Genomic DNA, 14,379 nt, shown 5'->3' with positions numbered 1-14,379 from the left:
ATAAAAGTGGCCGTTAGCTAGCAATACATGCCTGTTCCTAGATGATCTATAAAGTAATTATACATTGACCCTTCCATTCATGCAAACGTAGCTGTGTTACACAACACGACCCTCTGCATCTTTTGCTCTGCCAGGGTCCACCTACTTGGCAATGAACAAAGACCACTCTTCTTATAGCATCACACTTACAAACATAAAGGCGCCTGTATCTCCAAACTTTACAATGAAACGTGGGGTTTTTATTACAGCAATGGGCTCGGCTTGGCCAACAGCACCTTATGTGAAAGTTTCGCGTTCAATGTCGCAAACAGCCCAAAAAATATTTTTTTGGTCGTCGTCGAAAGAGGTTGAGCCCCGGATCCAGTTTGGCTGGTGGCGACATTGCGAAATCTGGGATCGCCCACGATGAACTTCATACTTTGACACAAGATTCCTTTGACCCCGACAAGCACGTTGATCTATTAAAGAGCCCACGTTTGATTGTAAAGTTTGGAGATACAGGCACCTTTATGTTTGTAAGCATGATGCTATATGACAAGTGGTCTTTGTTTAATGTAAAGTAGTATGACTATAATAGAGCAAAAGATGCAGAGGGTGTGTTTGTGTAACTTGAGTCATTCAGCACAGGCACCAAATGCACCAGCTCCAGTGTTTGAATTAGTGAATTGAGGATTGGATGATGCGATAACGCATGAGTCAGAGGTATGGAGGAGGAAATTATCAACCTTGTCATATGTAATGGTACCGGCTCCTATGCAAGGATAAAGGCAATGGAGGAACGAGGATGGGGTATTATCATTGGAGAGGACGCATAAGGCACTTGTTGGATGAAATAAGCGTAGATGATGGCAAGGAGCGATACAAACAGGATTGTTCAGTGTGAGTAGAGAAGATGATCAGCTATGAATACTATGATCGGCGAGATGGTCATAGGTGCAATGGCACGTTGTCTTTACTATTATGGGTCAAGCATTGCTGCCACGCGATCAAAAGCGCGAGATAGCTGCAGACATGGATAACCATTTAACCATCATCACCATGACTACGACTATTACATGATTCATAAAGCCATGTAGCATCCATTCAACAGTCAAACATCAAAGCCCGCTTCATTCTCGCATTGTTTTGGGATTTGGGTAGTAATGGGGTCATGTGGATCAGTGCCCGAAGATGTACATAGGCTGTTGGCATCATGGTTCTACTGGAAGCGAAAAGGAACAGATGTGGAATCGCTCCCCACAATCAACGCACCCTTGTTTGGGAAAAGGCCTACAATTTCACTTAGGGTGCATGATGCTAATAATACACACGCCATGCTGCAGGTAAGATGGGAAATGTAAGGGGCAGTTTATTCAAGAGCAATGGCATCCTTGATGTTTCCCTTGCCAAATAGGGTGAATCGCGATGCTTTGTGACATTAGCCATATGAGAAAGAGATACCCTTTTACTCAAAGTAATTGATCAAGCATAGCTGCAGCCCCTTAATTGACCCTACCGATGGAACAGCCGATGTTGTTGTGTTGGGTAGTAGTATTACTATGTATCATTTCATTGTCTAAATGATGGGATAGTACAAGCCTATTATAATGAATTGGGGGGCGGGAGACATAAAAGAGTAGCCTCGTTTTACAGTGACACGAGCTGATCTATCTTCTCCGTGATTGCTTCTCGAGCTAGTGGAACACCCCTTTTGCTTCCCCTTCATGATCCCGAAAGGCACCGAGCAAAATGACCGCCGCTTCATCTTCACGATCTCCATGCCTTAGTGCGAGCAGACTCTACATTGTTTTCCACCAAGTCCTCTTCCTGGTCACTGGTCTCATTACAACATTGGGAGTGCAATGGCTATTCTATACTGGGGCTGCAAGTAGGTGGATGAATACACTTGATCCTCTCGATTCAGCTCACTCATTCAGCAGATGAACATACTTTTAGCTGGTGACAGTTATCTTACACAGCTCTCTCAATACATTGGTATGGTCCTGGTGGGTCTTCTTATTCCAGTCATATTGGCAAGACAACGCAAAATGCATCAGTATACGACTGTATCCACCCATGCTGATGATGGAGAAGACGAGGTATATTGGGGACTATGAGGTACAAGGATATGAGAACTCAAATGTGATTGTATCAGCGTCAACGGATAAGCATGGAAATATTGGATGATGGAGAAGATGATAAATCACGAAGCACTGATGAGGTGGCAGCAGCAGCAACTACAGCAGCAAATAATCAAGATGTTGTCGATGGTCCAATCAAGCACAAGTCTGTGTTCAAGTTAGCGGTGCTGGATGTGGTAGCCAACTTTTGCGTAACCCTGGGTTTTTCAGTGATCGGCAGCGGGGTAAGAGCCATTGACCATTTTAGTCCACCACAACGCTCACGGACCACATTAGATGTATCAAGTGATCTATAGCAGTGTCGTGATTTGGTGCGCTATTCTTACCTACATCTTCATGGGCCGTACTCTTACTCGTCTACAATGGATCGCCATCTTCGGTACAAGTGCAGGCCTTGCCCTGAGCTCATTCGGCAACTTTGGTATCAATGGCGACAACGAGGAGGATCAAGGCGCTGCAAAATTAATGCTTGGCACCATCATGACAATGGGAGGAACATTTTTCTATTGTAAGGAGGATACATGGAACTATAACTTATGGCACCATAACTGATTTGGGATTCTCTTCATAGCATGCGTATACGTGTATTCGGATTGCATATTGTCAAAACAGATACCCCCACCATTGGCTGCACGTGTATGCTATACCACAGGACTTTATGCGACCGCTATGTCAATCCTTTGGGTCGGCATTTACACTCTTCCCCAATTGGATTCGCTTGTCAACATTGACCCAGAGGTGAGCACGCTTTCAGTGTCGGCCATGTATGCTCTCGTGACAATTGCAAATGCTACCCATTCTTGGAATTACTATGAGCTGGTTGATCGGACAGGCAATGTAAGTGATATACATTTGGACATTTATCGCTGGTGGATGATCTCTGACAAGTACATTACAGGTCGCTACCGGTATTTTGCAAGGACTACGTGCGATTTTGGTTTATATTCTCAGTCACTTGTGGTACTGCAATACCGATGCAGCCCAATGTAAGTATAAAAAACATGCCTTTTAGGTAGCTGCTAACCGATTTACACATGTAGGCTTTACGACATACAAAGGATGTGGATCAGTATTAGTCATAGGATGTGTATTGCTTTTCACTGTTGGAGGAAAGGATAAAGGAAAAAGATAAACAACGCTTTCAAAAGTGATGCTACTACTATTGGAATGACAATGAGAGAAAGGGGGATGTGAAAAAAGAAGGTTTGAGGATGCTCCCATTCTAGAGAATATGCGAGAAGCATTCAACCAATGAGGAGCAGGCAGAAAAATTATATAAAGTGTGCCTCTCCCAATGCGTCTTTTTTCTGTTCGGTATAACTACAAATCTTAAAATCAGGAGGATTGTCATGCTGAGCACTTTGGGTAATCAACCATAACCATTATTGACGAGGACATACGTACTCATTTTACGCAACATGGCCATCATAGAAAAGCATATTGACTCGCCAAACGATCTCAACAATGATAAACGAGCCCATGCAACAGCCATCATTGATCCATGCAGCACCTCATATCAAGAAGAGTCTGATGATGACGATTCATTATTTGAAGAAACCGGCTTGGATGCAGCCTCAATATACCAAAACACTTATTTTATGGATGGTGACAATCATTTCATTTCTGTACGCTTATATGAACCTTGCGTTAATGACTGTTATTGACCATCATCCTCATTCAGTTACCCAGCCTTGGTAACAGCAGCAGTAGCAAGGATGCAACATTTATCTCACGATTATTCGAAGAATGGCTCGAGCAGAAACTCCGTGGAAAGCAAGCTGACGATCCCTTACTTCCTATCCTTGAAGATAATGTTGACAGCATAGCCAACGAGATCCTGGATCGTTTGAAGCACGAATTTATTCCCAAAAGTGTCTCCAAAGCGCTGCTTAAAATACGTACAGGACATGTCTACACATATCACCAGCTCGAGGACGGGCAGCCGTTGATTACACAAGATATGGAAGAATTTTTCCAGCAGTTTCCACTCTTCGTTGAGATCACCATCCACACAACCCAAAATGCAGCTATCCATGAAACCAGCCAAAGCAACAAATGCACGCTTTTGCTGTCTATGGAGAACGTCACTGTAAATCCTGGCAACCCATACAGGCTTATGGATGAGATTTCCCTTTCAATACCTTCATCGCAGTAAATGTTGAGGATAACAAAAGCCGGCAGCCCAACTACCCCTTCGTTACTTTATTGTAAATATTACTATCCAGTCTAGCCATAAAATGGAAAGAAAAAGATCCCCACAATCAATGTGCATATAGTTTGACATTTTTCCTCAACCATTGTTGTATTACGGGCCATTGGGTGGAAGAATAAGGTTCTATGTACTCTCTTGCATTTCCTTGTATGCTCCTAAGCTGCCACTCGCCTTGACAATCGGGTGCGGAGTGGAAGACAAGGCAGTGCCAGCAGGTGCCACATCTCCAGGTTTGCCATAACCACCACCACCAGGCGTTTGGATGATAATGCGATCGCCTTTACCAAATAAGGCCGTGTTTTTCCCAGATAAGTTCAAAGTAAGCACCTTATCACCACCATTGACATGTCTGATCCACAAGTTCAATCCCGATTTGCCATCCTCTCCTCCTTGCATGCCATATGGCCTGAATACGCGACGTTCGGATAGGATAGATACTTGTATGTCGTCTTCGAGATATTCAATGTCACGAATAACACCATTGCCACCATGATAAAAGCCGTTGCCTCCCGATCCTGCATCCAAGATTTGTTATTACAAGCATATTCCACCACCACGCTTTATCGATTTACCTTGTCGCAAGGAGAATTCACGCAACAACACAGGATAACGACGTTCGAAAATCTCGGGATCAGTGATGCGAGTATTGGTCATATGCTATGAATCATATCACGTTAGGCGGGGTGGATGTAATGGATCAGTTGCGGAGAATGACTTACAGTATGCACGCCATCTTGGCCATGCCATCCTGGTCCCGCTCCATGACCTAAACATGCAACAATGAATATTCTTTGTTCACAAAAACACAAAGACACACTTACCACCAGCGATGGTTTCATAGTATCCCCATCCAGCACCCTTATCAGTGGCGTCCTTTCCAAAGGTGAGATTGTTGCAATCACCCTGACTTGCTGCACAAGCACCAAAAGCCTTGAAGATCACATCGACAATACGTTGACTTGTCAGGACATTTCCTCCAACGACTGCACATGTCTCTGATGGGCTCAAAATGGATCGAGGTGGAATTCGGATATCGATTGGCTCGAGACAACCCGAGTTGAGTGGGATATCTTGGGCTACGAGACATCTCACGCAATAAATCAAGGCGCTGTGGCATACGCTTTCAGGTGTGTTGGTGTTGCCATAGACCTCTGGACCAGTGCCTTCAAAATCAAACACAGCATTTCCCGTATCCTTGTCGATTGTGATCTTGAGTGAAATAGGCGTGCCATCATCCATGTAATCGGTCGCTGATAATACCCCATCCGCATGTTTACGAGCGTATTCCTTGAGAAGATCCCGCACAGCATTCTCGGCATTCGAACGAATATGAGCCATGTAAGCTTGAACCACCTCGAGGGAATATTCATCGATCAATGACTTGACAAGGTTGATACCCTTTTGATTGGAAGCAATTTGCGCCTTGATATCTAAGCCAAAATCAATCATCACCCATCCACAGGATACAATCATCCTTGTTTTACATACCTGATACATTATCGCGAAGCAATCGAGTACCAGAACAACCAGGGTAGGATCCAGGAACGTCATACAAGTAATGCTTGATGCCTTTCATATCCAGCTCACCATTTTGAACAACCTTGAACGACTTGATGGCAGCTCCCTCTTGGTATAACTAAAGGATGTCAACGTTAACAAAAATAACTTTTGCTATGATGATGACGTTTGAATTACCTCTTTGGAGAAGGGTGGCATCGAACCTATTTTTACCATGTATGAGTGAGTGACGACGTTGATCATGTGTGCGTTTCAACTTGCCTGCAGTCAAGCCGCCAATATCCGCATGATGAGCACGAGATGCCACAAAGAACACAATCTTGCCTTTGTCGAAAACAGGGGTGATGATTGTGATATCTATTTTTTGGGCCATTCACCATGAGAACGAAACACCTTCTAAAACAATATCAAATACTTGCCTGGTAAATGAGATCCACCAGCAGCAGGATGATTTGTCATGATGACATCGCCTTCTTTGAGATTGCCCTTGTAATAATTGAGTTGGTATGTCACAGCATGGCTCAAAGCACCAAGATGAACAGGAATATGGGGTGCATTCGCCACCAATCCTCCTTCAGCTCCAAACAATGCACACGAGAAATCTATAAACGTAATCTTGTAAGCTAAAAGTACTCCAAGGCGAAAGAGCTTGAAAGCCTTACCTAGACGTTCCTTGATGTTGGTGCTGATAGCTGTCTTTTGTAAGCTGCGTCCCATTTGTTCTGCAATGCTCATGAAACGGTGCGAGAAAATGGATAATTGGATAGGCTCGAGTTCGGTGGTGATCTTTTTCCTTTCACCTTTTCCAACTGTGATGGTAATGTGTTGTGATGTAACCACGGCGGCACAGAACGGTTCCACGACAATGGTTGCTGTGGCATCAATAATGATTGCAGGACCAGTAACGCGCGTTCCAGGTGGGAGATTTTGGAGTCTGTAGACTGGCACATTGTTGTCACGGCCGCTTGATTCAAAGTAGACCGATGTAACAGTGTCACGTAATGCAACAGGGTCAGCATCCTTAATATCAAGTGTGTCGAGCTCATGCTTTGGCGTCAATGCTTTGTCGCCACCCAAGGTATGTCCAATTCCACGCACACGTATATCATCCACGATAATCTTGCGATCCGTCAATGCAAAGCCGAATTCTTGCTTGTATAGCTGAACAAAGGTGTTTTCAAAATCCCAAGAATCTTCGGGCTTGAGAGTCATCAAAGCGCAATCGGTGCCTTCGTATCTCAAATTGAGATAAATCTCTGTTGTAATATCACTGGTTTGGAATCCTTGCTTTGCCGAAAGCTCGTTTGTGCAATTCTGGATCAAATGATTGACGCGTTCTTGAAGTCGTGGCATTGCTTCTTGACCGAGAGTTTCAGCTGACGGCTCTTGTACCTCTTGAACCACATCTGCCAAAGCCAAACCAAAGGCGGAGAGAATTGAGCTATGGCGGTATAGAATAATCTTGCTGATACCCAAATTGCGTGCGATACCACTAGCTATTGTATATATATAATATCAGTATTCAAAGCACAGGTTCAATGGCATCAGCTTTTCTTACCATGTTGTCCACCAGCACCACCAAAAACAGCAAGGGTATGATGACTTGTATTGTGGCCTTTTGCTTCTGTCAATGAGCGGATAGGGCGACACATTGTCTCGTTTGCCACCTTGAGAAATCCATAGACGACCTCATCCACACTCTTTGCATCTCCTGGATTTGCCGCGTTGATCTCTTCAGCAAGCTTGGAGAACTTTTCTCGGACAATATCGACATCCAATGGCTGATCTTCTGAAGGCCCAAAGATCTTTGGAAAATATTCTGGAAGCAATCGACCCAAAAACAAGTTGGCATCTGAAACTGCAAGGGGGCCTCCTTTCCTATAGTATGAATCTATATATGAGCAACCTGTAAAATAAGAAAGACGTCTATTGTGACATACCTGTAACATGCAGGACCTGGGTGGGCACCAGCACTCTTTACAAAGGATGTAAGTACACCACATTTATACCACCAACGTCCCCTTATCTTACCTCGGGTCCAACCACAAACATTCCATTCTTGAAGAATAACATAGAACCACCTCCTGCTGCCACTGTATTGATGTCCAATTGAGGTGCTTGAATCGTGATGCCAGCTGTAGTAGTTTCAAACACGTGCTCAAAAGCTCCACCATAACGAGATACGTCTACAACGAACGTGAGTGATCCGATCCTTCCCTTGGGAGCCAGCAATAATGATTACCTGTACTAGTTCCTCCCATATCAAAACCAATAACAGGCTCCCCATTGTCCGCTTCAAAGGATGTGGCACTGTATCCCACGACACCACCAGCGGGTCCTGATAGGATGGCTCTGAAACCAGAAAAGTTGCTCACTGGCACAAGACCACCATCGCTTTGCATGAATTGAAGCTTGGTCCTTTTGGTCTTGAAGCCATCATCGAATCCACTGACAAAGCCTTGAATGTATTTTTGAATACAAGGAGTCAAATAGGCGTCAGCTGTAGCCGAAGTACCACGGGGCACAATCTTGACCATGGGCATCACCTCGTGGGATAATGAAATATGAGTGAAGCCAATGTCACGAGCAACATCACCAATCATATTTTCGTGATCTATGTAACAACATTCATTGTTAGCTTTCATCTATTGTGTGAGATGTGACCTTTGAATGGTACCTGGGAATGTGTATGAATGCATCAGGCACACAGCAATGCTGCGGAGACCATTGTCATAGAGCGCTTGCAAGTCTTTCTTCACAGTTTGTAAATCTAATACCAATGAAATGTGAGAAGGTGTATTGGACCTCGTCATTCGTGAGCAAGCATACCTGGTTTTCGCAATACTTGAATCCATTCACCAGAGATGCCTTCCACTGCTCCTGAAACTTGCTCGGGGTTTTCCACGCGATCCATTGCAGCATCCGAGTTTATCAATACAACGCTATCATCTCATTTGTCAGCAAAAGATCACAAGCACTTTTAAGCACAAACATACCGCTCATCCACCTCAACGACGCTTTGTTGGAGAACATCAGGCTTGGTGATCGACAAATCAAAGATACGAGGACGTGATTGGTTGCCTGGAATAAACAGATTAGTCAATAAGCTCGACACCATCACATCTCACCCAAGTGCATATACTACTCTACCAATGCTCAAGAGATCTCGGAAACCCTTGGTAATAATAAAGGCACATGGTTCACCCTTGCGTTCCAAAAGGGCATTCGTAGCCACAGTCGTTCCCATACGCACGCTGTCTATTACACTTGATGAGACCTTTGCATGCATAAATAAACATGGACGCACACACATGCACTTACCAATTCTATCGGTGGGTACAGGCTCGTTTCGTGGGATAGTTTTGCCAGTAGCCATTTCGACAATGCGACGAATGCCTTCGGTGGGTGCATCCTTGTAGTTGGCGGGATCTTCAGACAAGAGTTTGACGACGAATTCACGCGTGTTGGGTGCACCAGGCTTGCCCAAGAAACCAATGCAGTCAGTGAATGTGCCACCTCGGTCGATGCAAATGGTAAGTTTGTCAGTGTCGTTGGCCATGTCTCGAAAAGGGGCGGGATAAAGAAGAGGGTGGGGTTATCAAAAAGAGCATTGATATGAATCCAACGTTTAAATGCCGCACATCTTAAGGTTTGGCTCCCACGCAACTTTGCAAGGTAAAATGAACAAACACGGAGCATTATCGCCGTATTTATACAACCGATACGCAATTGTGGATCAACGATCTATCGTCTCTCTTTTACAATATGCTTCGATTCGCCGCTGCCACTACAACTTTTCGCACGCTTATGCAAGCACGAACCCACAGCTGTATCAGGACGATGCCAATAATGACATCACTTGCAAATACAACCTTTTCCCGATTCAACCACACACTCGCTGGTAAGCTCGAACACATACATGTATTCTAGAGGCTGTTGCATGTCCAAACATGATCCATTTCCATAGTCAAGACGAGGTTCACCAAGGATCACGAATGGTTGGTCGTCGATAATCATGGTGTTGCCACCATTGGTATAACCGATTATGCACAAAAGTATGTATCTCAGTCATTATCATGATATGGTACGGCACGATGATGATAGCTAACGATGTATGGCAAGAGCACTCGGGGATGTCGTATTCGTGGAAGTACCCATTATCGGCGACACAGTCAAAAAGAATGGTGATGATGATAACAAGCAAGGCAATCTCACTCTACGCTAACAAATGCTTCGTCGATGATAGATCATATCGGTGCTATCGAATCCGTAAAGGCTGCCAGTGATATTTACACGCCCGTCTCTGGTGATATTTTTCTCGTGAATGAAAAGTTAACCGCTGAACCATCATTGATCAACAAGAGTGCAGAAGTTGAAGGTATTACAAGGTTGCTGTGTCTGATAGGAGGAATGGCTCGCTTATCAAGGTTCTGCTTGTTAGGCTGGTTTGTACAGATAAAGATGTCCAATATCGAGGAAACGGATTCGAAGGATCTTATGGATGAGGATGCCTATGCAGCATACTGCGAGAAGGCTGATAAGGACAATGATGCGTAAACACTAGTAGCTTGTCATTATATGCATTCACAATGAACACAGTACTATGCAACAACAACAACAATGATAGTGATTACTTGATGCCTTTCCTATCCCTTTGTCCCCATTTTCATTGAGCGTTCAATCAGGGCTGTACCTTTTTATTAAAGCAAAATGAGCGTGATCTCAATGTAGCTACTACAATCATAGCGTTATTGATGGTATAATCGATACCATCTCAAACCCACGATGAAGACATGTATTCAATGTTTCTCTCTATGCATAGAATGCGGTGGTATTATGGCAAGCGTCTTTCATTTTTATATACCCATTTTTAAACAACAAGGGATAAACATGATGTGCAAGCATTGATGATTGATATCTTTGAGATTACAAGCCCATTACAAGGTATATTGTTGAGGGAGGGGATGGATACGAGTGCGCTAACATGGAATATTACCGGGTGGGAAAGGAAAGCTCATTGTTCAAATTGGTGTTGAGGATGCTGGTGACATCGTCCACTTTGGAGAGATCTTGTAAAAAGTCTACCAGGTCGCTGAGTTCGGTGTCGTGAGGATCGTTAAACCATGTGGATATAGGAACAGCATTGGCATTGTGGAAGAGGTAACTAGCAGGTGAATTATCCAGGATAATGGCACCAGAGAGATCACGCCCCAACTGGGAAAGGTCCTTTGTCAACCCCAAAAATAAACCATCCTTCGTTATCCTCATGGTCCCAAGAATGATCACAGCAAATCATAACATACCTTGACATAGGTTCCTTTGTAATTGCAACACGCCTCCCTGAATAGCCGATGTTTTACAACCTTGTGTATATCCAACATGTCCAAAACAGGATCTGCATACTATAAATACAAAGAGAGGGTTCCTTAGTAAGAATAAGCGAATGATGGAATGGATCAAATACCTTTGACAAGCTCGCAGTAAAGACCACCACCTCGTATTGCTCACCCATTTTACGCATGAATTCATCCACCCCGGGTCTCTTGAGGACGTAGACATTGTGGTACTGATTTTCAATCTCCACTGGTACAACGAAATCAGGATTCGGAATGATCTAATGCGCATTGACGAGATTGAGTATCGTATCTTTTATCATAAAGAAGCCATCAATACCTTGAATGAACTATGAACCAAAGTCTCATCCAGATCAAGCACTAGGCATTTCCTTCCTTCATCCTCACTATCCATGGGCGGTAACAATCTTACGAGATGGCCTTCTTCGTCCTGTAGTTGCTTGAAACATCAATCATCAAGTCATTGAGAATGGTTCGTGTTATTGCAATACATACATTGGGTGATGATAACGGCGTATTCGATGTTACAGGCGTCTCATTTTCAGTCAACAATACAGGATCAGTATTGATATGAGGTGGTTGTTTCTTTTGTTGTATGCTTGGACGTCGTTGCTGTTTGAAAATGGATGACTTGTCGTCGACCAGGGAACCCGCCGCTCCCGCTGTACAGCAAAGCAATAGTGATAGGAAGCCTGTTTTGGATCCAAACGAAGCCTTGAACGAGCCTGCCTTTGACGACGATGTTGTTCCAGCCGCTGGAGGATGAGGCGATTTGACATGCTCAGGGTCAATACACTTTCTGCCTAACCGCACCCATTGTCAGAGGAGCGCATTGTGCCCGTTCCATTCTGGAGTCATTTACTGCTCTTTTTTCTAGCATCCGATTGCTGTAAAGTATGCTGGCGATCCTTTGAAGAAGACGATGCTTGAATTGTCTGCGTGTAACTCATAACCGTACGAAAGCGAAGAGTAAAAAGAAAGACAAAGAAAGAAAATCACAGCTGCGTCCTCTTGTCCTCGTGTCTCTCTCTCTGTCACCCCCTCCCCGGTACCCACCCACCAGCAGCAGCAGCACCAGCAATGATATTCACATTCGACTCCTCTCCTATTTCAACTTGAGTGTATATAGTCCTCTGTCTTTATTACATGAATAAATCATACACGTGGCTTGAAGCTATTGCGATGCTTGTTGAAAAAGTCCTGGATCGTGGTGCCTGATTGATGTTTCAGAAGCATCTTCATATGAGGAACACACACACTGCCACCTGTTGCATGCACCCAATCAAAGTACTCAATCCATGTTTGGATTTGGATATCTACATAATAAACTTGTTCAGTAAATCAAATGAAGGAAAGGCTCTCTCTCTCTCTCTTTACCTGATGGTGCATTGAATACTCGGGTGGAATAGTCATCGCTATCATCGAGTGGGTCATTGTACATGCGTTGATGCTCTTGTTTGACTCGGGCATCAAACCATATATCCTTGATTAATCCTTGTAAGTAATAAGCCGTATCCATAGATCGCACAGGCTGGTAGATAAATTTAGTGTATCCCGTGCCTCGACTCAAGCAATCCACAAGTTGTTGGCCATTGACAGGCTCTGGTCCTGTGAGCGTGTAGACTTGCCCCACATGTGCATCTTGTAGCATACATCGGATTTGCTTCTTTGATGGTACCAGCAATAAATTTTCAATGGCTGAACATAGATCGGTCACATCCAGTGGGCATATCTCATCCTTGTTGACAAGGGGCAAGGTCATTTTCCTATCGGTCTCAATGCTTCGGCTCCACATATGGAATTGCTGATATAGCCAATCTGGTCTTTAATAGCCCAAAAAGTGTCAGCTCAAGATCTTCCATTGTCCCCTAAATTACCTTACCTTAAAATAACCCAATCACAATTCCTTGTATTAACTACATAGTCTTCAATGGATGCAAAATGCTGAAGATGGGGGTATTCCGTGGCAGTGGCACCCACTTGTGATACGCATACAATCGATTTCACGCCTGAACGATCAGCTACCTTGCATACGTTTTCGGCTATGGCTACTCGATCATGTTCATTGCCCACCGCCAATATGACATGATCAACTCCACGAAATGCTTTTGAGAGGTCGTGAGGATGATAATAGTCAATTTGCCGCACGTCAATGTCCTTATTCAAAAACCCCAAACACAAGTTCTTGTCACGACAAGCTAGCCGAAGTCGTGGTCGTAAACATCGTCGTGATGCAAGATGTGAAGCGATACAATGCCCAACGTATTGATCAGCACTTGTTATGAGAATCATTAATGAAGAAAAAAGATACGTGACTGAAAAGAGAGAGAGAGTTTGGGATGTGGGTTTCTTTTATGCAGCTGTCGTTCGAATGGGTGTTCATGCATGCTGTTGTCGGTTACTCGTTTTCACATTTTACATTTGTCGTTGTTGACACCTTGCAACCATCTTGTTCACCCAACGTGACAGTGAAATGCATCGAGGATTATTGCGTTCTCAACCAGATGTGTTATTCTCACATACAAGCCGCCTCCCTATCGTGTCCATGTGAGCATTGTTTGCAGCGATACACCGGTGGTGGGTGGTTAATACTACGCATTGGAGTGTTGTTGTGCACAAGAATTGATATTGCTCTTGGGCAGCGTGTACTGTTTTTTGTTGTCATGCACTGCGTCTTGATACATCATAATCATAACGTTGAATGGGGAAAGGTAAACGTTTTATGGATTGCTCATGCTCATGGAGTACAATAGTGACAACCGAGGGAGACCGGTGTCGAATGATAATAATCCAATACGGGATGTAGGCAGTTTCCCACAATGTAGTATGCATGAATTTTCAAGGAGACATGCGTCATAGCTTATGTAATGGGTGATTCCAAAAATATGCACATTGCCTTTCCTCCACACAATACCCAAAAAAATATCACACATAACGGTCATTGATCCGTGCTGTACAAAATAATGCACCCACTGTGCTCCGCACGTTGTACAAAAATGGGTCCTTGCTTTCTTTGTGTTACCATGATCGTCTTGTTCGCGATTCGCATGCCGTCAAGGACCGACAGCCTAAAAAATAAAGTGCCAAGCTGATGCAAGATAACGACCATGTTGAAAGGGCAACAATGAAGCCCACATTCACTACAACAATCCATGGCGGTGAGATGAACTTAACA

General features: G+C 44.0%; 6 protein-coding genes across 6 annotated transcripts; 3 read left to right on the top strand and 3 right to left on the bottom strand.

Annotated features, from left to right (window-relative positions):
- Positions 1 to 1,728: 1,728 nt before the first annotated feature.
- O0I10_009219 (uncharacterized protein) lies at positions 1,729 to 3,252 on the top strand (the record flags this gene model as incomplete). Its single annotated transcript, XM_058489216.1, has 7 exons — positions 1,729 to 1,867; positions 1,936 to 2,078; positions 2,135 to 2,344; positions 2,397 to 2,628; positions 2,692 to 2,957; positions 3,019 to 3,106; positions 3,161 to 3,252. The coding sequence occupies 7 exons, from the start codon at positions 1,729 to 1,731 to the stop codon at positions 3,250 to 3,252; spliced, it is 1,170 nt and encodes a 389-aa protein (XP_058340097.1).
- A 286-nt stretch (positions 3,253 to 3,538) lies between these two features.
- On the top strand, positions 3,539 to 4,275 carry O0I10_009218 (uncharacterized protein; the record flags this gene model as incomplete). The annotated part of the gene is made up of 2 exons (XM_058489215.1): positions 3,539 to 3,745; positions 3,802 to 4,275. The coding sequence occupies 2 exons, from the start codon at positions 3,539 to 3,541 to the stop codon at positions 4,273 to 4,275; spliced, it is 681 nt and encodes a 226-aa protein (XP_058340096.1).
- Positions 4,276 to 4,455: 180 nt separating this feature from the next.
- O0I10_009217 (uncharacterized protein) lies at positions 4,456 to 9,409 on the bottom strand (the record flags this gene model as incomplete). Its single annotated transcript, XM_058489214.1, has 18 exons — positions 4,456 to 4,847; positions 4,905 to 4,989; positions 5,052 to 5,098; positions 5,154 to 5,762; positions 5,821 to 5,968; positions 6,028 to 6,053; positions 6,112 to 6,207; positions 6,270 to 6,452; positions 6,513 to 7,346; positions 7,409 to 7,728; positions 7,791 to 7,825; positions 7,882 to 8,036; positions 8,093 to 8,464; positions 8,528 to 8,620; positions 8,680 to 8,792; positions 8,847 to 8,931; positions 9,001 to 9,108; positions 9,172 to 9,409. The coding sequence occupies 18 exons, from the start codon at positions 9,407 to 9,409 to the stop codon at positions 4,456 to 4,458; spliced, it is 3,939 nt and encodes a 1,312-aa protein (XP_058340095.1).
- Positions 9,410 to 9,657: 248 nt separating this feature from the next.
- Positions 9,658 to 10,407, top strand: O0I10_009216 (glycine cleavage system H protein; the record flags this gene model as incomplete). The annotated part of the gene is made up of 5 exons (XM_058489213.1): positions 9,658 to 9,751; positions 9,818 to 9,905; positions 9,973 to 10,034; positions 10,097 to 10,228; positions 10,292 to 10,407. The coding sequence occupies 5 exons, from the start codon at positions 9,658 to 9,660 to the stop codon at positions 10,405 to 10,407; spliced, it is 492 nt and encodes a 163-aa protein (XP_058340094.1).
- Positions 10,408 to 10,842: 435 nt separating this feature from the next.
- On the bottom strand, positions 10,843 to 11,598 carry O0I10_009215 (uncharacterized protein; the record flags this gene model as incomplete). The annotated part of the gene is made up of 4 exons (XM_058489212.1): positions 10,843 to 11,076; positions 11,154 to 11,252; positions 11,315 to 11,464; positions 11,524 to 11,598. The coding sequence occupies 4 exons, from the start codon at positions 11,596 to 11,598 to the stop codon at positions 10,843 to 10,845; spliced, it is 558 nt and encodes a 185-aa protein (XP_058340093.1).
- Positions 11,599 to 12,359: 761 nt separating this feature from the next.
- Positions 12,360 to 13,496, bottom strand: O0I10_009214 (uncharacterized protein; the record flags this gene model as incomplete). Its single annotated transcript, XM_058489211.1, has 3 exons — positions 12,360 to 12,520; positions 12,582 to 13,027; positions 13,087 to 13,496. The coding sequence occupies 3 exons, from the start codon at positions 13,494 to 13,496 to the stop codon at positions 12,360 to 12,362; spliced, it is 1,017 nt and encodes a 338-aa protein (XP_058340092.1).
- Positions 13,497 to 14,379: the final 883 nt, after the last annotated feature.

The sequence above is a fragment of the Lichtheimia ornata genome (assembly GCF_029851405.1).
Source record: "Lichtheimia ornata isolate CBS 291.66 chromosome Unknown scaffold00052, whole genome shotgun sequence".
NCBI lineage: Eukaryota > Fungi > Mucoromycota > Mucoromycetes > Mucorales > Lichtheimiaceae > Lichtheimia > Lichtheimia ornata.
The sequence above is the reverse complement of the archived record's forward strand: the minus strand, read 5'-3'. Positions and strand labels throughout refer to the sequence as shown.